The 20667-nt window shown below is 49.0% G+C and overlaps 1 protein-coding gene across 1 annotated transcript in view; it reads left to right on the top strand.

Moving 5' to 3' along the window:
- The window catches only part of HIVEP3 (human immunodeficiency virus type I enhancer binding protein 3), a 67450-nt gene extending 60276 nt beyond the window's left edge, over positions 1-7174 (top strand). Inside the window, exons 5-6 of the mRNA XM_009995148.1 lie at positions 795-1855; positions 6067-7174. Of these exons, the coding sequence (XP_009993450.1) occupies positions 795-1855; positions 6067-6948 (1943 nt within the window). The 3' untranslated portion in view covers positions 6949-7174. The remainder of the gene's footprint in view (positions 1-794; positions 1856-6066) is intronic.
- Positions 7175-20667: the final 13493 nt, after the last annotated feature.

The raw sequence follows: 20667 nt of genomic DNA, 5'->3' as shown, positions 1-20667 counted from the left end.
TTGGGAGCTTGGCACTGAGCTCAGAAAGCTTCTGCTGGCCCCTCGAGTGGAAGAGAGATGCTGCATCTTTCCCTGCAGATGCATTTCAAATCCTTTGGGATTTGCTCTTCACATGCTCCTCACTGTTTACAAATTCTTCTTGACAAAGCATCCCCATACCAGGCCTCCCACAGCCAGGCAGCACAAACCTGTTCCACAGAGAAGATTTAGAAATGATCAAAATGAGGGAACATCCACAGAGCTTCTTTCAACACTGGTGTTCATTTTTTTATTCCAAGCCCTGTTTTGCTCATGTTTCACTGCCACATCATCTGGGGAGGAAAAACCCCAACACGTGGAGATGGGAATCATCATCCCAGCAGCTTTCCTGTACTTTGGTAGCTGTGGATGTTTTGTGGGTATCATTGCAACGAATAGTCATAAAGAGCCCACGGGGAGGCTTTTTGCATCTAGTAAGAGCCTTCTTGTTGCATTTCTGGAGAAAGGCAGGCAGGTGTGGGCACAGCAGCAGCAGCCACCAATGGCTCTGGTACTGACAGGAATGGCTGGAACCAAAATGAGGGTAGAGCAGGAGGTGCCAATAGTGGGACTCACTGGGATCTACTGGGATCACCAGGAGTGGAGCTGGCACGGAGGGCAGGACTGCAGGCTTCAAAGCATGAGATGATCAGCTCTAGGAAACAGCTGGGTCATCTCAACTTTGTCCCCTTAGGACTTCTGAGCAGATTTAGCACAACAAGAAGCCCTGTATGTGTGTTTTACACTCTCTGTTTTGTGTTTGCCCATCCCTGCAGGAACCAGTGAAGACCTATTCCAGGACTCTGAGGGGCGGGAGGGATCTGAGCCAATTGAGGAACACCAGTTTTCAGACCTAGAGGAATCTGACGACGATGATGACAATGAAGATGAGGAAGATGAGGAGGAAGAGGAGAGCCAAGATGAGCCACCTTTAAAGTTGCCAGAAGGCAAACATACCACCCTCCCAATGCACTCTTCAGGTGGCTCTCCATCTTCTCAAGAGGAAGGCACCAACATAGCATTGTCCTTAGCCCAAGAAACTGTTTCCAGCAGCCAAAAAGCAGGAGAAGGCCATCAGGCCTCTTCCTCAGGGCTGGAAGCAAAGTGGTCAGCAGACAGCAGTGACATTGCTGTGTGCCACAGCTTCTTGAGTGTCCACAGACCAGCTTTGACCTCCACTGAACAATTGGCTTCTGCTGAAAGAGAGACTGTCACAAGGCCACAAATGTCCTTAGTTATGGACCTGTCGATCTCAAAAGACAACTCCCCAAGAAGAAAGTGGTCTCCGAGCCAGGACTCTGGCAGGAGTGGTGGCAGCAGCAGACCAATGCTAGCAAGAAAGCACCTATTAACCAAAAATGAAACTTCACCGAAACGGTTTTCACCAACTGGAGACCTGTCTCCTCTAAGGTGCCTGTCTCCAGGGAGAGGATTGTCTCCTTGTCAGCGCGTCTCTCCCAGGAGGGAGGCATCTCCACTGAGGTGTGCATCACCAAGGCTTGAGCTGTCACCCAGCAGGCATCTTTCCCCTAGAAGAGAGCTATCCCCAAGAACGTACCTTCCACCAGAAGGAGAAGTCTCCCCTGTGAGGCACTCGTCGCCAAGCAGGGAGGTGTCATCAGTCAGATACTTAGCTCTGAAGAAAGTCTTGTCTCCAGGCTGTTCCGAGTCCCCCAGGTACCCATCCCCTGGGAAAGAGGACTTGCCTGGCACTAGCAAATCAGCAGCAGATGACAAAGTTCAAAGCTCATATCAAGCCCAGCATGGGATATTATCTTCGATGCCTCTACCTCACAGGTTCTTTGGCAAAAACATCCAACTCTACGAGTCCAAGCTGGTAAGTTAAAGCCCCTCTTGCTTTCCAGTCCCTGCAGTATATTTGCTGGTATGTTTTTTAGTGAAGGTTGCAATGCAGAAGTGCACAGTGACTCTGTGACCAATGTCACAGGTGACCCAGAGAAAAGTGACAGCAGGCAGCAATGGATTTTCAATCCATTTTGGTCCTGCCCATCTCATTTGAAGAGAAATAAAGTTGTCCCTTCTCCAAGGGATTTTTTTTTAACCAGTCTTCTGCTGAGACAAGCAGTGAGGGTAACCCCTTAATAATGACTGGTTGTCACAAAGAGGCTCTTCTTTTCCCCCTGGGATTTTCATGCCCATTTCTAAGACTTCCCCAGGTGGGGTGAAGCTGTGACCATTTTCACTGGTCAGTGACCTGACCCAGACCTGAACCAGCCATTGATTGCACTGCTGACTCCTGGGTTGTGTTTCTACACAACCATCTCTGTTAGATTAACTGCTGAGAAATGTTTGTTTGGACATCTCTGATTTCATCTCGCTTCTCTCTTCAGCACAGAGAGGTGTTTCCCACTGGGTCCAGAAAATTATTTAATCTCTCTGCTGGACATATCAAATCCTATGGGTAAAGGAAAATTGCATGTTCCTCCCACTGCTACAGGCAAATTAGACGTCGGGTGTGGTGGAACGTTTCCCGTTTCTACTGAAGTGCCTGGCTCTCCTGTAATTTGTGCTGATGAACATGAGATTCAGTTGCTGGAGTTGCTCTGCTGTGAAACTGGTGTGAGGAGAGACTCGAGCCCTTAGGGACTGCACTGGGAAGAGAGAGGCCTTTATACAACCCCTGGAGAATCTGTCACGGCAGATGCTGACCCAGGTCTTCTCCAGAACAGCCACGCTGCCCAGTGTGCGTTTCATCCACGTCAATGACCACGTACTGTCTTTTGGTGCTGCCTTCTTTTTGCTTTCCACTCTGTTTGGCTTCTCTTCTCAGAGGCTTCCCTTTAGTTTAGGTCCAGACTTTTGCTTTCCTTAATGCTGTTTTCCTCTGCTGTCAATTAACATCTTGTGGTGCATCTCAGGGCTGTGGAAACCCAGGTCCTTCAACTTGAAGCCATCTCTGTCAGGGAAACTGCCCACTGCCACCACTTGTAGCCACTCCCCTAAGATCTCTAGTCCACAGTAGGAGACAGTCACAGAACTGTGCACCCCTGCTTATCTGCCCTTTCACAGCTTAACTTCCACTCTCCTTTTCTGCACCCAAAGTCACCACTGTTGCTTTCCTCACGTGCCTCCAAAGCAATGATCGAGACCTGATTGCAGAACTGTCCATTCACCAGCAAGATGGACAGCTGGGCTTTCACTGCAAAATTACATCCCTGGGGAGGTTACGGGAGGCAGAAAGGTCAGAGATGGAGTTACCATATCCATTTGAGAGCTTTATCTTGCTCAAAACTGATCCCCCATGCACTGCTTAGGAACTTGGAGGTTATCTTAGCTTGGCTTCAGAGAAAGCCTTTCTGCCCAGTCTGTGCATCAGGCCTGACTGACCATTTCTCTTCCTGCTGGCTCTCGCAGTCGGTAGTGTCTCCTGGTGGCTGTTGCACCACTGGGATGATTTGTTTGGAGGTTTCCCAGCATTCCTACAGCAATTCTGCCAAGATTTCAAGTGGATAAGTGAAATTTAGCAAATGTTTGGGCTTGTAACTGCTGACCACGTACACACTTACCTTCACTGGCTCTTGCTTTTTCTCTCTTCTCTTCTCTTGTGCTGCTTTTCTCTGTCGCATCTTCATGGAGATCCAGCTTGCAGGGTCACACCATTCCCCATAATCCTGCAAAGATACATGCCTCCCAGGGAATCCTCAAATTTTATATCTAACCCATCTTAATGGAAAGTTTAGTCCAGTTTCTGCTGCTTCCTCTTCTTGTTTAGGGGTTTAGTTATAACCTCATCACTAACTAATCCATTTCTGTTTAGTCACAGAATCACAGAATCGTCATGGTTGGAAAGGACCCCTGAGATCACTGAGTCCAACCATCAACAAAAAAAAAAAAACCCAAGCAAACACAACCAACCACACACAGTCCACCAAAAAATCTCCACAAAACCCCCCACAACCGCAGCCACTAGAGCATGTCCTGAAGTGCCACATTGACACATTTCTCGAATACCTCCAAGGATGGTGACTCCACCACCTCCCTGGGCAGCCTGTTCCACTGTCCAACCACTCTTTCAGTAAAGATATTCTTCCTAATATCCAGTCTGAACCTCCCATGCCACAATTCAGGCCATTTCCTCTGGCTCTGTGGTTATTCACTTGGGAGAAGAGCCCAACTCCCACCTTCCTACAACCTCCTCTCAGGCAGGTCTCCCCTCAGCCTCCCCCTCTTTAAACTAAACATCCCCAGTTCCCTCAGTCTCTCCTCATATGACTTGTTCTCCAGACCCTTCACCAGCTTTGTTGCTCTTCTCTGGACACCTTCCAGCACCTCAATGACCTTCTTACAGTGAGGGGCCCAGAACTGATCTCAGTACCTGAGGTGCAGCCTCACCAGTGCCCAGCACAGGGGCACCATCACCTCTCTGCTCCTACTGGCCACACTATTCCTCATGCAGGCCAGGATGCTGGTGGCCTTCTTGGCCACCTGGCACACTTTTGGCTCATGTTAAACCAGCTGTCAACCAGCACCTCCAGGTCCTTTTCTGCTGGGCATCTCTCCAGCCACTCATCCCCAAGCCTTTAGTGTTGCATGGGGATGGAAATGCAGGACCTGGCACTTGGCCTTGTTGAATCTCATACAATTGGCCTTGGCCCATCAGTCCAGCCTGTCCAGGTCCTTCTGTAGAGCCTTCCTACCCTCAAGCAGATCAACACTTCCACCCAATTTGGTGTCATCTGCAAAATTACTGAGGGTGTACTCAACCCTCTCATCCAGATCATTGATAAACACATTGAACAAGACTGGCCCCAAAACTGAGCCCTGAGGGACACCCCTGGTGACCTGCTCCAACTGAATTTGGCCCCATTTACTCTCTGGGCTAGGCCACCCAGCCAGTTTTTTACCCAGTGAAGAGAACACTTGTCTGTGTCAGGATTCACCGGCTTCTCCAGGAGATGCTGTGGGAGATGGTGCCAAAGTCCTTACCAAGATCTAGGCAGATAATGTCCACAGCCTTCATCTCTCCCAATAGGCGGGTCACACGGTCATCGGAAGTGATTAGGTTGATCAATCAAGACCTCCCTTTCATAAACCCATGCTGGCTGGCCCTGATCCCCTGGCTGCCCTGCACTTGATGTGTGAGCTCACTCAAGATGAACCTCTCCATGATCTTTCCCAGTACCAAGGTCAGGCTGACAGGCCTGTAGTTCCCCGGATCCTCCTTCCAGCCCTTGTAGATGGGCGTCACATACCTCTCCATGACCTACATTAGGAAACTATGTGAAGCACCAAGAGAGAAAGAGGAAAAGGTAAAATGGTAGGGTCTTTCTACAGGCCACACCATGAGGGTGGTGGTGGGGACCACACTGATGGGTGTGCTTTGTGTCCAAGGAGAGTTAATGCTCTCTCTCATTCAGTCCAGAGCATCCCTGCAGTTAGGAGCTGTAAGGATGTGACCCTGCTTTTAGAAAGTACAGTAAAAATAAATATCCTTAATTTGGGCTCTCAGAAACCCCATGTAAGAAAGGGATCCAGTGTGGCTCAGTGTGACAGGAAACACTGGCATCCTCTGCCAGAGTTTCAGAGGCAACTCTGATGATAGCACAAGGGGTTTTAAACTAAAAGAAGATAGATTCAGACTAGATAAAAGGAGTAATTTTGTTTTTACAATGAGGGTGGTGAAAAACTGGAATAAGTTGCCCAGAGAGGTGGTAGATGCCCCATCCCTGGAAACATTCAAAACCAGGTTGGACAGTCCCTGCTCACTGCAGGGGGTTGGACTAGATGACCTTTAAAGGTTCCTTCCAACCCAAACCACTCTGTGATTCTATAATGATCCCAGCCTGAATGAAAGCCCTTGATTTGTGTCCCAGCAGACCATGGGCTTATTTATACCCAAAAGGCAAATGCTGTGGGTGGTGTCCCTCCTTACCTTAATGGTCTGGGGATCCAAATCTTTGTTGGTTGATCCCTCAAATTAGAAAACAATGTTAACAAAACCAAACCTTGTAGTGAGCATTAATGATGCTACTGCTGTATGTTGTACATTGAGCTGATCCAGCTGTTTCTTTTCCCTCTCTGGTGCAGAAGATAGAACCACGAAGCCCAACATGCTCACCTGGTGTCACGCAGCCTGTCTGCTCCAGACCCTTGCAGGCACCTAATGAAATCCATGTCCACACTCCCAGCCGAGGTGAGGAGAACGTCTTCAGCCACCTCCCGTTGCACTCACAGCAGCTCACCAGGACCCCCTACCCGATGATTCCCATCGGGGGCATCCAGATGGTCCAGGCGAGGCCAAGCACCCATCCTAGCTTGGTGCCCAGCTCAGTCGTGTCCCTCCAAGCAGGATACTTTGCCTCTGGGGGCAGCTGCTTTGTGGAGCTCAGCCAGGCTCCCGAGAGGGACGAGGAACCGCGGGTCCCACGGGAGCCTTCGTCGGCGTCTGTCTCCCCGGTTGCAAAGGTTTCTAAATACACACTGTCCCCAGAGCTTACGGGCAGTGGTTCCTTAGAAGAGATGAGGACTAGTGAGCTTCAGCAAAAGACAGACCAGGAGGAATACAGGGTAACCATGCTGGCTGAGCCCAGCAGCACGGAGCAGGCGGGCTGCTCGGTGCCCCCCGCCAGCCCCAGCACAGCCCACGAGCGCTCCCCAAAGTCTTCGACGAGCGGGGAAGAACCCATGAAAAAACCAGGCAAGAAGAAATCCGGCAGCTCGAGCACTTCTTTGGAATCATCCTGCACTTTCATCTCAGATCTCCCCTCCCAGCCTTTGGACCGAAGCAGCAGCACTGGCTGCCTCTCTGAGCCCTCATCGCATGCCCAGCCCTTCCCTGGCAGGAGGAGAAACCTCTCCGGAGAGCCTGGTCGCCAAGGGGGAAGCTCCAGAAAGAGCAGCCCACACCTAGAGCACGCTGATGTAGGTCAAACTCAAACCAAGGTGGATGAAAACACAGGAAGTACTTAAGTCTCCACTGTCTGTTCCACCTTTAGGCTTCCTATGTAAAATCAACAGACATTTCCAACACTTATTTCCTTTCGTATAATCATCGCTATAAGAAGCACTCTAGTGAATGACCAAACCCATGGAAGATTCCTGGTTTTCTTTGTCCCAGTCTGGTATTATCTCCACATGTATGCAGTTACTTGTGCCTTTTTCTATACCTTTTGTTGCTTGAAATGTACAAAAATGTTTGAGGCTGTGAATATTTTTTTAGAGTTTTTTTGGAAAGGGGTTTGTTAGACCTTGTCTTTTATGCCATTTGGGTGTGTGTTCTGTCGAGCCTGGGAGGTGCAGAAAGGAAAGTGGTCAGCATTTTAAGAGGAAGAAGATGCACTGAAAACAAATACAAAACAGAAAAACTTTTTTTTATATTGATTAAATGATTAAAAAAAAAAACCCCAACAAAAACAAACCCCACAAACCAAACAACCCTTGCTCCTCTGTACAGAAGTTTATAATTTGTATTTATTACATGCTTTATTTAATTCTTGCTAAGTGCTTGTTGGTTTGTTGTTTTTTTTTCCCTCACTTCCCTCTGGTTGCCTATGGTTGTGCTTTAAACAGTTGAGACTGCTTTACATTTGAAAAACCTGTTTACCCTGAACTTGTAAATGAAAGTAGCACTTCCTCGAGGAGGGGGAGGTTTGTTCCCAGGGAGAGAAATTGTCACTCTCGTTTGTCGCTCGAAAGAGAAAACGAACCCTGAGCATCCCTCCCTCCTGCAGAACCCATCAAAGCACTTTTTTAAAAAGGGACAAAAAGAGAAAAGAAAATAATAATAATAATAAAAAGGTTCTCCTTCAAAGATTTAACTGCAAGAACATAGGAATGTATCGAATGTAGAGCCAGGCCAGGAACGGCGTCTCTCGCTGGACGAGCCAGCCTCCTGCTTGCTTTAATCCTTCCATCCCACGCGGCCCCCTGGCAAAGCCTGTGCCTGAGACCCCTTTTCCTGGGGTTTGGAAGCCCTCTGTAAACACCCTCCCTCGGTTTCAAAGTGGATGTAAACTCAGCCTTGCCACCATTTTGCCACCGTGAGTTTGTAGCCGCGGACAAGCTCCCTCCGGCCCATCCCGGCCCATCCTGTGCCCACCGGGTCCTGCCGGGTTTGGCTCTGGGGATGCAGGAGCAGCTCATGCTCTGCTGGTTTGCACCCCGTGGCTCTGTCACCACCAGTGACTCTGGGGCTTCTTTTCATTTTATTTATTTATTTAAGCAGAACGCAGACGCCAACGTAGGCCTTGCTGTGCAGATGGGCCTTTTTGGGTGTCTTGGAAGTAAAAAAGGTGTGATGCTGAGTGGTTCATGTTTGCAGCCAGTTTCCCACCTGCAGGAACTTTGATTACCAGAGCAAATTTTTAACTCTTGACCACCCGTAGCAGAGCAATGGCCTGTCCTGCCAATAGAAATAATACCAAATACAGAGAAACCTGGGGGAGCTGTTCCTCTCTGTCCTGTTAACAGACTTTTAAAAACACAAACCTTCACTCCAAGCAGACAGCAGGTTCTTTGCTGCTTCAGAGGGTCTTCTGGTCTGTGGAATCTGTACAAACCTATTCTTTTATTTTTCTTTTAACAAAACAAAACAAAAAAGAAGAAAGAAAGAAAGAAAAACAGATATAAATATTTAACCAGTGGACCAGTTCTTGCTTCTTTCAGAGCTGTTCTAGTTTACCAGGTATGTAAGACACTTTTTTACAAAAAGTAAAAATTTAAAAAAAATTAAATAAAATTATGAAAAGAAATCAGATAAAACCCTGAATGAGAAAGTATTTCCTTGCCAGACTTGATGAGCTATGAACGATTCCTGTTTCACAGGCAAATAATATACATTTTTTAATCTTCTGTGATGATTTTTGATATTTTTTTTTTCCTTTTCCTGTAAAGGGAATTAAGTACAAAAGAAGATATCATGGAAATAACATTAAGGCTGTGACACTGACCAAAACAACTTTCAGAACTCGTTTATACCTTAATCAGCACTTTTATCAACTTCTCCTTTTTCCCATTACCCCCTTTTTGGACCCAAGCCTGGGATCTGGTCCTGCTTCCAAACCCAGACAGATACTGTGGCAGGAGCAGGGGCTGGGAGTTAGTTCAGCACAGCAGCTCCTGTCAGTGAAACTCTTTAAGCACCAGCTTAAATCCTACTCAGCCTTTAAGCACGTGCTTAATAAAAAGATGACTCGGGTGGGCTGCTCAGCCAGGGTGGGTGTGGAAATCACCTGCCAAATCCAGTGACAGTTTGGACTCTGGTGGCTGCTGCCACTTTTTTCCCCCTTGTCACACTCTTAACTTTATTCCAAGGTAGCTTTTTGTATTTAATTATTTTAAATATATATATATATATATTGAAATTATACATAAAGAAAAATAATGCAGCAGTTGTGCACTTGGCATCCTGGTCTTGTTAGGTGCATTTCACATGAGCTTTGGGCTAGATCAAATTTGCTTGGCTTCTTTCCATAACTATCTTTTAATCCTTGACCTGTTGATAATTTGCATGGGGTGGGTTTGGGTTGGTTTTTTTTCCCCTCCCTCTGTCATTTCTGGACAGAGAAAACAACCAACAAAACAAAACAAACAACCAACAAACCCCAGAACTCATTCAGTTGGTTTCTTTATTTTGTTACTGTTGTTTGTTTTTCTATTATTATTACTATTATTATTCAAAGCTTTTCCAGCAGCTCAGGATGAGTTGAAGCTTTCTGCATCTCCCCTGCAGAGTGCCTGGGCTGGTAGCAGGGTGGGCAACCACCCAGATAATTTCATTCACTGCCAAAGAGAAGTGGGGAGAGGAGTTGGGGCAGTGAGGTGCTGCCTGCATCGTGTCCTGCTCTGAGCCTGTTCCCACCCAGCAGCCATGGAGTGGGCACGTGCAGGGACCACTGAAAACTCAGGAGGTGGGCAAAAAGAACCCCACGGCTGTGCCAGGTCTGGATCTGGTTCAGCTTCTCAGAGGAGCTGCTGTGGGCCCAGCTCAGGAGGCTCTGGCTGGGGTGAAATGGTGCTTTGTGCTGTACCCAGCAGGTGCAATATGGCCTCTTGGACAGGCAAAAAAGGCTCTCACACACACACACAAATTAAAAACCAATAAATCAAAGGGCTAATTATCACCCTGATGGCTCAGAGCTCCACGGGAAGGCTGGCCTCCTCCACACCAGCAGCAGCATCTCCCTCCACGGGCAGGGTGGGTGTCCCATCAGCAGCAGCCAGTGGGTTCCCTGGGTCACACTTGGCCAAACCTGTTTGCAGGTCACAGCTTTTCGCATCGCTCGGGGTCTCTGTCCTGCTTGCAGAACAGGGGGGATAAATCCTGGGTTTCTTCCACAAGGGCTGCAGGTCTGGCAAAGTTTGTCCCCATGCAGATGCTGTGCAGAGCAGTTAGCAGTATTATTTACAAGGGAATGTGTCCATCATTTAAACAAGCAAATTAAACACCAAATCCCAGCCCTTCCTTTTCATCAGCAGGTGGAAATAAAATTCCCTGTTTTTTTTAGTGGCAGAGCTTCTTAATTATATAGTCCCTGAAGACAGGTGGCTCCTCTTTGTTATGTAGCTGGTTAACCAGCCCAAACCCTGCTCTGATGCCTCCTCCCCTGGTAAACTGTTTGTGTAGCTCCTGTGAATGCAGGTGCTCGATGGCAAATGGATGCTCTGGCATCCAAGTAATCTTTCTGCATGGAGGATTTGGCCCATGATCTTAAATAACTCCTTGAAGAAGTCAAGTACCAAGTCTCATATCCAGAGCTAATAATGCACGTGTTTCTTGGCTTAAGCATCTCTGGAGTGCCAATAACTTCTTTGTGCTTAACCAAGAATTTAATTTCTTTTACCAAGGTTGCAGAGCTTGCATGACTGAGCCAGACCATGGGAGGAGGAGAGGGGGCAGTTGGCTCCCCAGAACAACCCTGTGCCTTGAAGCAGATCTGTCAGCTCTAATTATGCACAGGTTGGTGGCTGGATACCTGGGAACTGCAGCAGGAAACTCTTTAAGTAATGATGAAGTAGCTGGGACTTCACAGCACATGGCTGGGAACTGGATGTCATCACCTCCTAGTTTGGGGTGACATTTTCAGCCCTGGCCTGCACTCAGTCTGGCTGATAAAAGCCACCCACCTGTCCCCAGGCCTGTCAAAGCCACTGGGCTTTGCTGCCAGACTGTAGGCAGAGCTGAGTGTTCCCAGAGTACAGGCAGAACTGGGTGTGGCCAGGATACAGGCAGAGCAGGGTGTTCCCAGAGTACAGGCAGAACTGGGTGTTGCCAAAGTACAGGCAGAGCTGAGTGTTGCCAGGATACAGGCAGAGCAGGGTGTTCCCAGAGTACAGGCAGAGTGAAGCAGCCACCCACACCCCCAGTCGTTGCCCATCAGCCCCACGGAGCAGGGTCAGCAGAACCAGCCACCTCCCCCCATCACTTTTCTTCCATTGCCACCAGGAAAAAAAGCTGCAAAAAGCTGCTTTTCCCTCCAGGCAATTTCACTTTCACCTGGTGTTTGGTTTAAACCCCCAGAAACAGCACCTGAACGAGCAATACACTTGGTCCCACAGAATTCATTACAACCCTTCCAATTTCCCTGCAAAATCCTGGACAATTTGATCTAGCCCTTTTCTGCTGTTCTTGCAGTAATTTTTCATTTCCTGCCTTGATTTCATCCTGTGCTTTTATTTTCCTTTTTGTTTTGTCTCTTGCACATTCTTGACAAATAAAAAACGTATTGTAAATTATTGACAAATAAAAACAGATTGTAAATTATTTACAGAAAAAAAATAATCTAAAAATGAAGAAAAAAAAAATCAGTCCTGATGGCATAAAACCAATCTGTTTTCATTACTGAGATATGATGGCACTTACGATCACTTTAGTAAATGTAATGTAAAAAATAATAATAATAATAATTAATAATAATAATGTGTACGCAAATTTAATATACATGGTCTCATGTAAGATAAATATTTGCCTTTTTTTCTAAAAGGTGTATGTATTCTGTAAGTGGAATAGTCTGTAGAAAGTTTCTATGTTTTTAAAATGGCAATACATTCCAAAAAAGATACTGTAAATATGTACAGCCTACAATGGAATTTGGTAGTTTTGCCTGTACTTTATTTTGACTCCAGTTTCTACACTTGCATCTTGCAATGTCTGTATGGTTATATCAGTGCAAAAAAAAATACAGGTAAAAGCACAGTCTGATGTAAAACAGAAAAACGACAAAAAAAAAAACCTGAACAAGCAAACAAACAAAAAAACAACACAAAAAAAAAACAACAAAAGAAAAAAAAAGCTCATTATTTGATGTTTGTGACCCTTATTGTAAATGACATCTGTACTGTGAATGAGAAGTTTTTACAAGTATAATATTGCCTTTACTACAGCTCAGATTGTCTGCTCAGTCTGAGCATATTTTTAAAAAAATAGCATGTTGGAATAAATTTTCAAGTCCCAACATATCCCTGCTTGCCTGCCTGGCAGTCTGTCCTTGCCATTTGGTTTAGCACAGGAACTGGCTGGGAAACCAGGGAGGAACCCAACTGGACAAACCTTCAGGTCAAGCCCCCCCTCCCAAGCTGTGGCTGATGAGACATCCCCCCCCATGTCACATGAAGTGCCACAAACCTGGTTTATTGTGGGTTTTTCAGCATTTCCTCCTTGCAGCAAAGCCAGGTATGGCAGTGGGTGCCCTGAGGAGCCCCCAGCTCCTCTGGGCTGCACCCCGTGCCCTGGTCAGAGCTCAGCTGCAGGAAGCATCCCTGGGGTTGGTTTCAGAGGTGTCATTCCTTGATGGATCCCCTAAATCCTCCCAAGCTTCCCACTGCTGGGGGAAGCAGCTGGAAGGGGTGGTTCCCTCAGCCCCCACTTGTCACGTCCCTCCAGATCCCTTCCTCACCCCCGGGACGTGTCTGGGTGTTCAGCCCTACCATGTCTTGACCAACTGAATCACACCCAGGGGCTGATCCAGGCCCAGCACATAACTGGGCACATCAGGAGATCAACTGTGGCTGCCCCATCCCTGGCAGTGTTGAAGGGCAGGTTGGATGGGGCTTGGAGCAGCCTGGGCTGCTGGGAGGTGTCCCTGCCCATGCAGGGAGTTGGGACTGGGTGAGCTTTAAGGTCCCTTCCAGCCCAAACCAGGCTGGGATTCTATGGTTCTGTGAATAGTTGGTTCCTCAGGCATTGGTTTCGAAGCATTGTGGCTGTGCTGGATGAGGGATGAGGGAAGGGGTGGGGAAGCTCAGCAGGTCTCCATTTAGTCTCTCAAAAGCCAAACTTCTGCATGAGGAGCAGGGAGAGATGTTGGGAGCAGGGTCACCAACCTCTGCCTTCCTTCTCTCCAGGAACCTGCCAGCTTTGCAGCAATGACTGTTCTTTACCTTCTTCATCACCCACTCAGGAGGAAAACAAGCACCAGTCCCAAGAACTCAGCTGGGGAAGCAGGTCCCTGTTCCAACTGGTTTCCCCAACTGCAGGCAGCAGTTGTGGCCTCATCTTGAGGCTGAGAAAGCTCCAGTGGTTAAAGCATGTGCAACAGCAAGGCCTTTGGTAGCATCTCCCCAGGGATGAGGAGGAAAGCTTCAAAAGCTTGGATTGATGGGTGCTATGCTCTGCATCCCCCTGCTCTCCCCACGCTGAGTCTTCTAGGTGCAGTAGAAGTGGATCCAGCACAAGAAGGATGTGGACCTGTTGGAGCCTCTCCAGAGGGGGACAATGAAAATGACCAGGAGACAAGCTGAGGGAGTTGGGGCTGTTCAGCCTAGAGAAGAGAAGACTCCAGGGGGACATTATAGTGACCTTCCAATACCTGAAAGGGGCCTCTAAGAAGGCTGGGGAAGAGCTGTTCACAAGGGCAGGTAATGACAGGACAAGGGGTGATGGTTTTACGCTAGGAAAAGGTGGATTTAGGTTGGACATCAGGAAAAGTTCTTTACAAACAGGATGATGGATCACTGGAATAGTTGCCTAGAGAGGTGGTGGGGGCCTCGTCCCTGAAGATGTTCAAAATCAGGCTTGATGGGGCTCTGAGCCATCTGTTGTAGTTGGAGATGTCCCTGCTTATTGTAGGGAGGTTGGACTAGATGACCTTTAGAGGTTCCTTCCAACCCAAGATATTCTATGGTTCTATGACCCTATGGTTCTATGATTCTATTTTGGTTCATGCAGCCAAACATTCTCTGTGGGCCCAGGGAGATGGGTGAGCAGCAGGGCTTGGGGATGTTGGGTCCTTTACTGCCCTAATAACACCTTCTATTTTCCTTTCTGGTGGTTGAAGACAACAAGGCTTGGCTGGAGGCCGTGGGATGGTGATGTTTGTTCCAGAGCTGCTGCCAGCCCCTCCACTGAATGGAGGAATGATTTTTCCTTTGAAAAACATTGTTTTTCCAGTGCTTAAAACCAGAGATGGTTTAAAGGCAGCCAGAGCTGGCTGGAGAGCCCTGCAGCCACACTCCACTGATCTCCCAAACCTGGAACCAATTTGGTTTACACTGAGCTCCAGAGTGACTCCAATTAATCAGGTGTCCCAATAAATCCCTTCCCCCTGAAGAGTCTTTGTTTTCTAGACACACAGACCAGACATTTCCTGCCCTGGGAAGCCAAATGGAGTATCAAAATATTCAGCATCCTTTGGCTGATGTTACAGGCTGGTTTCCCCCTGAGAAAGTTGTGACAACACTAGGGGAAGTTCAAACCAGCACCTTGCTTGGGGAAGCTGAAATTTCTGCTCCTCTTTTGAAATGCACCAGTGCTGTGGTGAAATGGGCTTTCCTGCTCTGGAGGTTCAGCCTCCCAGCAGCTTGGGAGCTGGATTTGAGAACCTGGGAAGAGGAATTCCTGTTAAAACCAGGCTGTTGTGTGCATTACAGGTGTGAAAATACCTTTGGAAATCTTCACTCCTTGACCTCTTGTAGACTGGAAAAGGAGCCAAATTACCCAGGCAAGGGGGGCTGTTCAGCTGCCCCACGTTGGAAGATGTAGCCCAGCATCACTGCTGGGAAGGGCAGGTGAGCTTGGGGAGAGGGTGAGCTGGGTGGCTTGAACAAAAACCAGTTTACCTGCTTCCAGTCACCCCAGAGGGTTGCACGGAGCTGCACTGGAGGGAGCTGCTGGTGTGGGAGGAATAACAGAGGGGAAAGGACTGGGATGGGGATGAAGTAATGCCTCCAGGGGGATGCAGCAGGGCTGAAGCTGAGACAGGCTGGAGGTAGGCATGGGCAACAGTCCACAGCAAGATTCAGCCCTGCCAGCAAGTTTTGGGCAGGTTTCCCATTTTGCTTTTCCACACTAGCATCAGTCTGTGCACGCTCCCCAGGGATGGGGCTGGCAGAGCTCACCAGAGGAGAGGTGGGAAGGAGAGACTGAGCATCTCTATGGAGGGTGTGGGTCCTGGCATAGAGGGTCTGGGCTGAATGGAGCTCACAGAAAACTTGTGAGGAATCAAGAAAGAGTAGATAAATCTCAGATCTTTGTTGCTTTATCTTGGTGCTCTGTTTCCTGCCTCTCACTGCATCCCCTTGCTCTGAACAGGCTGATCTTGAGGGGCTTTAATCCACTGCTGGCCACAGGCTTCCAGAAGGAGAAATACCTGTGAGGCCTTGGACTTGATGGATTTTCCAGAAAACAGGCTGGATGTGTCCCTGGTGCCTTCAGGAACAGCTCTGGCTCTGTCTGTGGCCCTGGTCCCCCTCAGAAAAGCATGTCCTGAGGCACAGGGAGCCTTTGGGACTCATTAATCTGCACTGAGCTGGTCTTTTTTAACCCTGCCAATAGCTCAGGGTGGGACAGGCTGGGGTTGTGTCATGCAGGGTGGAGAGGCTGGAGGGCTGAGAGGGTCAGAGGACCTGGCTCTGGGGGTGCCAGGAAGCTGATGGGGAGGAGGGATCACTGGGGCAGGTTAGGGATGTGCAGAGCAGCTGGGCCAGGACATGGCCCTTTCTGCATCTGCTCCACATCCCCATGGACAGCCAGGGCAGATGGAGGGAGGGAAAGGAGGAGGGACAGATCTGGGCAGGCCCAGGGGGAGCAGGGCTGTGGCAGAGAGGCTGTGCTGCAGAGATCAGCCAGGGCATCAAGGAATCATAGAAGATGGTGAGTTGGGAGGGACCCATCAAGATCATCAAGTCCAACTCTTGTCCCTGTGTAGGGCACCCCAAGAATCACCCCCTGAGCCGGAGAGCATCATCCAAATGCTTCTTGAGCTCAGGCAGGCTTGGTGCTGGGACCACTGCCCTGGGGAGCTGGTTCCAGTGCTCAACCACCCTCTGGGTGAAAAAACCTTTTCCTGCTATCCAACCTGAACCTCCCCTGATTCAGCTTCTGCCATTTCCCCCAGTCCTGTCCCTGGTCACAGCAGTGAGGAGATCAGGACCTGCCCCATCTGTTCCCCTGGGGAGGAACCACAGCCTGCAGTGAGGTCACCCCTCAGCCTCCTCTTCTCCAGGCTGAACAACCCAAGTGCCAACTCACTTACGTGTGCCCCCCTGGCCAACACCCAGTGTGGGGGAGCAAGACCAGAGGCAAAATGTGTGGGTGGTGAGAGACAGCCCCTGTCCCCCTGCCCAGGGGTGAGCTCAGCCTCCCGCCAGATGGTTTGGGGCTGGGAGCTGGTGCTTTCTCCCAGGAGGAGGTGTTTTTTGCTGGAAGGACTGGCATGGCTGCCACGGGCTGATGCTTGTTGTTATGACAACAGGAGGAGACTGCTGTGAGCAGAGCCAAACAGGGAAGACAGGGACAGAAAAAGGATGGTGGTGGAGAAGGTCTTAGCCAGAAAGGGGCCAGGATGAGGCATGGGGATGCCATGCACAATGTAGGGATGAAGGAGCAGGGAAGTGGCCACCGTGGGGCATCAGAAAGAACTGGGAATTGTGCCTTTCCTCATGGAAACAGAATCACTTTGGTTGGAAAAGACCTTTAACCCAGCACTGACAGGGCCACCACTAAAAAAATGCCCCTCAACATCACATCTATACAGCTTTTAAATCTCTCCAGGGATGGGGACTCCACCCCTGCCCTGGGCAGCCTGGGCCAGTGTTTAATTACTCTTTCTGTGAATAAATCTCTTCTAATATCCAATCTAAACCTCCCCTGGCACAACTTGGGGCTGTTTCCTCTTGTATCCCTTGTTCCTGGGGAGCAGAGCCCGACCCCCCTGGCTCCAACCTCCCCTCAGGCAGCTGCAGAGCCAGCAGGTCTCCCCTCACCTCCTGCTCTCCAGGCTGCACCCCCAGCTCCCTCAGCTGCTCCTGCTACTACTTCTGCTTCAGGCCCAGCTCTGTTGCCCTTCTCTGGACACACTGAAGCCCCTCAATGTACCTTTTAGTGAAGGGCCCAAAACTGATGCCAGGATTCAGGATGTAGCCTCAGCAGTGCTGAGCACAGGGGGACAATCCCTGCCCTGGTCCTGCTGGCCACCCCAGTGCTGACACCAGCCAGGATGCTGGTGGCCTTCTTGGCCACCTGACTCGTGATATCACTGTGGACAAGCAGGGTCTGGGCACGCCTGCAGTGCTACCTGTTGGCAGCCTAAACCCCTCTGGGTGGGACATGTGGAGTGAGCAAAACCTGGGAAAATAGTGCCTGATAGCAGAGACTTTGCTGCTGGTGGCAGCAGGGCAACTGGTGGGGAGCACTGGAAGGCAGAACATGACCTCATGCTGCCTGCTGACCTTGCATGGACTGTTAGCCAGACAAATAAAAATATCACTTAATAGCAAACTTTGTGTCCTGCTGGAGTCACCAGTGCCCCCTCCCACCCCTCCCAAGCCTCTCCTGCCCAGAGGGGGTTGACATTTAATCAGGAGACGCAGAAGCTGTTGGGATAAGTCCACAACAGGCACTTCTTTGTAAAACCACAGCTCCTGGATCCAGATAATGAAGTGAAAACCTTGGCTTTCATCATTAGGAAGATGCAGACAAACACATCCCCTGAGTTAGGGAGGAAAACCTGGAACTGTGGCACCTTTGTCCTTGCCAAGAGGGATTAGCACCCACATGAGTTCCATGGCTCTGACACTGCCTTCCTGTGAGACCTGGTCACATCCTTTAGGAACGTGGCCCTGACATTTCTAAAGGGACCATAACCAAAGTTTTCAAGAGCAGACTAGATAAAGGCCAAAGTCACCTGCTCTGAGCTCATAGATGGCCCTGCCCTCAACTGCAGCCCAGCCTGAATTACCCCATGATCCTAAATGTGCACATCAATGTGTGAGGAACAGGTTAAAGCCTTCCAGGTGTTCAGAAGCTGAGCTGAACAAAGCCAGACATTGCTCCTGTACCACTGGGCTGGGGACTTTGGGGGTCAGTGAGTCAACCACATCCCCTGCTGCTGCCCTCTCCAGGTGTTGAAAGGACACAAGTAACTTGCCCTTGTGGCTGATCTTACCCTACACAACAAGCATCCACTTGAAACCTCAACAACAACAACAACAACAACAACAAAAAATTCTTCCTCAAATCACATTTATCCATTTCAGAAAGGAGATGGTTTCAACAAGAGGCAGCTGTGGGTGAGAACATGCTCCATGTGTTACTGACCTCAGAAGTTCTTGTCCTGTTTTAGCCACAAGTTGAAAAGGCAGCTTTGGCCACAGAGATGAGCAGTTGTCTCAGTCCTAATGAAATGCAACATTCCCTGTGGAACATGGGCGTGAGGGGATGAAGCCCTGAACTCCCAGAGAGAGCAGGATTGGATTCATGGCCTGAACATCTGGTTAAAGCTTTGGTGCAATAAATGTGTGAGCCTTGGGAAGCCCCAGGCACACAGGTGCCATCACCAGCCCTGACTTGGTCAGTCCTGCAACGTGTTGCCCTGACAGCAGCAGCTTTTTGCTCCTGGAACCAGGTTATTAACTGAGAATTCAAATCTTCACGTTAGAAATTTCTAAATGCTCTGACTGTGGAAAAAGCTGGAAATGATTAACTCATTTTTCCTAACAGAAGGCAAATATGAAGAATGCAAAATGTGTTATTCTCTTAACCTCATCACTCTGAAGGCTTCATGTAGGACTTCACAATAGATGCTGCCAACAGTGCCAGGTCTGAACACTCCAGTGAAGGAGCTTCAGTTAAAACTGGAGATCTGCTAATTTCTTAGAAGAACTAGACTAAATAAAAGTCAGGCTGTGTTTTAAGGTAAGTGTTGTGTTCAAGGCAGGTATTTTCATCTTTTTTGACAAACTCAGGGCCAGTGCCTCTGGGTGTGGGGCATGTGTCACCTCAGTGGCTGAGCAATGGTGGCCTGTGTGTCCCTCCTGCTGGCCTGTCACCCAGGCAGTGTCAGCTGGCAGGAGGCAAGTGTGGGGAGGTGGGGAGATAAGGATGATGGAGGAGGTATGTAGGAGATATACAAGGAAAAGGATATCCTGGATGCATGGATGGATGGACCTTGTGGTTCCATGTTGCTGAGTGGAAAAGCTCTCCTTCCTGAGGTAGACACTGCAGAGACTCCAGGCTGGTCCTCCTCAGGGAGAGAAAGACAGAGCAGAAAGTCTCCTCCCAGCCCATTTTCTATGCCTTCCTGATTCTCTGTGAGTGTTTGTGTTGTTATCACCCACTTTCTGAACTCCTTGCTCAGAAAAAAAAAACAACCCTCACAATTCTCAAACTCTGAGGAAGCACCAGGATCTGGTTCTTTAAATTCTTCTCTCACAACCCAGCAACCAGGGTGAGACTTGCAGGCTGCTCACAGCAGGAAAAGTAATGGTCATTGCTCACAGCAAACCTATCTGCTGCTGCTTTTATATATCTGACTGGAGACCTTATAAGCACTGAACTGGTGTGTGATTTAATGAGTCCAACTTCAAAGTTGCTGTTTCACCACCTAATTCACTCATCTGGACTAATAACTGAAATAGGTGGCATCTTTTTTTATTTCCTTCTAGTGATTTATTATTTACTCAGCTGCTTTACAGATCCTAATTTAATAAGTGCAATAACCCAGGGGTACTGCTTCAGGAAGGAGGAGAAACTGTGAAATCCTATGAACTGCTTTGGTGGACACCAGAGGTCCCCTGTAACATTTTAAGCCCTTTATGCCACTGGCAAGTGAGACCTGTGGAGTGCTGTGCATCATCAGACAGGCTGCACTTCCAAATGGTGCCAGCAGCTGCTGAAATGGGATAATGGCAGCACTGGGTCTTCTCCTGGGGATTTGTGTCATGCAGCCTGGAGAGGTGTGAGGCAGTGGAGGTGGGTTTCTGCCCCAGATCCAGCCACAGGGCCCTGGAGGGTGGCAAAGCACAGCCTGGCTCATTCTGGGGGACTCCTCTCTCTGCCTCCCCTTCCAGGGATCTGCACGAGGGAGCAATGACCTTAATCATAGACTCATAGAGCCATTCAGGTTGGAAAAGCCCCTTGGGATCACCCAGTCCAACCATCATCCCTGCTCTACAAAGTTCTCCCCTAAACCATCTCCACCAACACCACATCCAAACCACCTTCAACACACCCAGGGATGGTGACTCCACCACCTCCCTGGGCAGCCTGTCCCAGGGTCTGACCACTCTTGCTGGGAAAACTTTTCTATAATGTCCAGTCTGACCCTGCCCTGGTGCAGCTTGAGGCCCTTCCCTCCTGTTCTGTCACTAATGACCTGTGAGAAGAGACCAGCACCAACCTCTGCAATGACCCTTCAGGTGGTTGCAGAGACTGATGAGCTCTCCCCTCAGCCTCCTCTTCCTCACACTGAACAT

Source organism: Chaetura pelagica, unplaced genomic scaffold (assembly GCF_000747805.2).
Source record: "Chaetura pelagica isolate M959 unplaced genomic scaffold, ChaPel_1.0 scaffold273, whole genome shotgun sequence".
Taxonomy (NCBI): domain Eukaryota; kingdom Metazoa; phylum Chordata; class Aves; order Apodiformes; family Apodidae; genus Chaetura; species Chaetura pelagica.
This window is presented reverse-complemented; position numbering and strand designations above follow the sequence as displayed.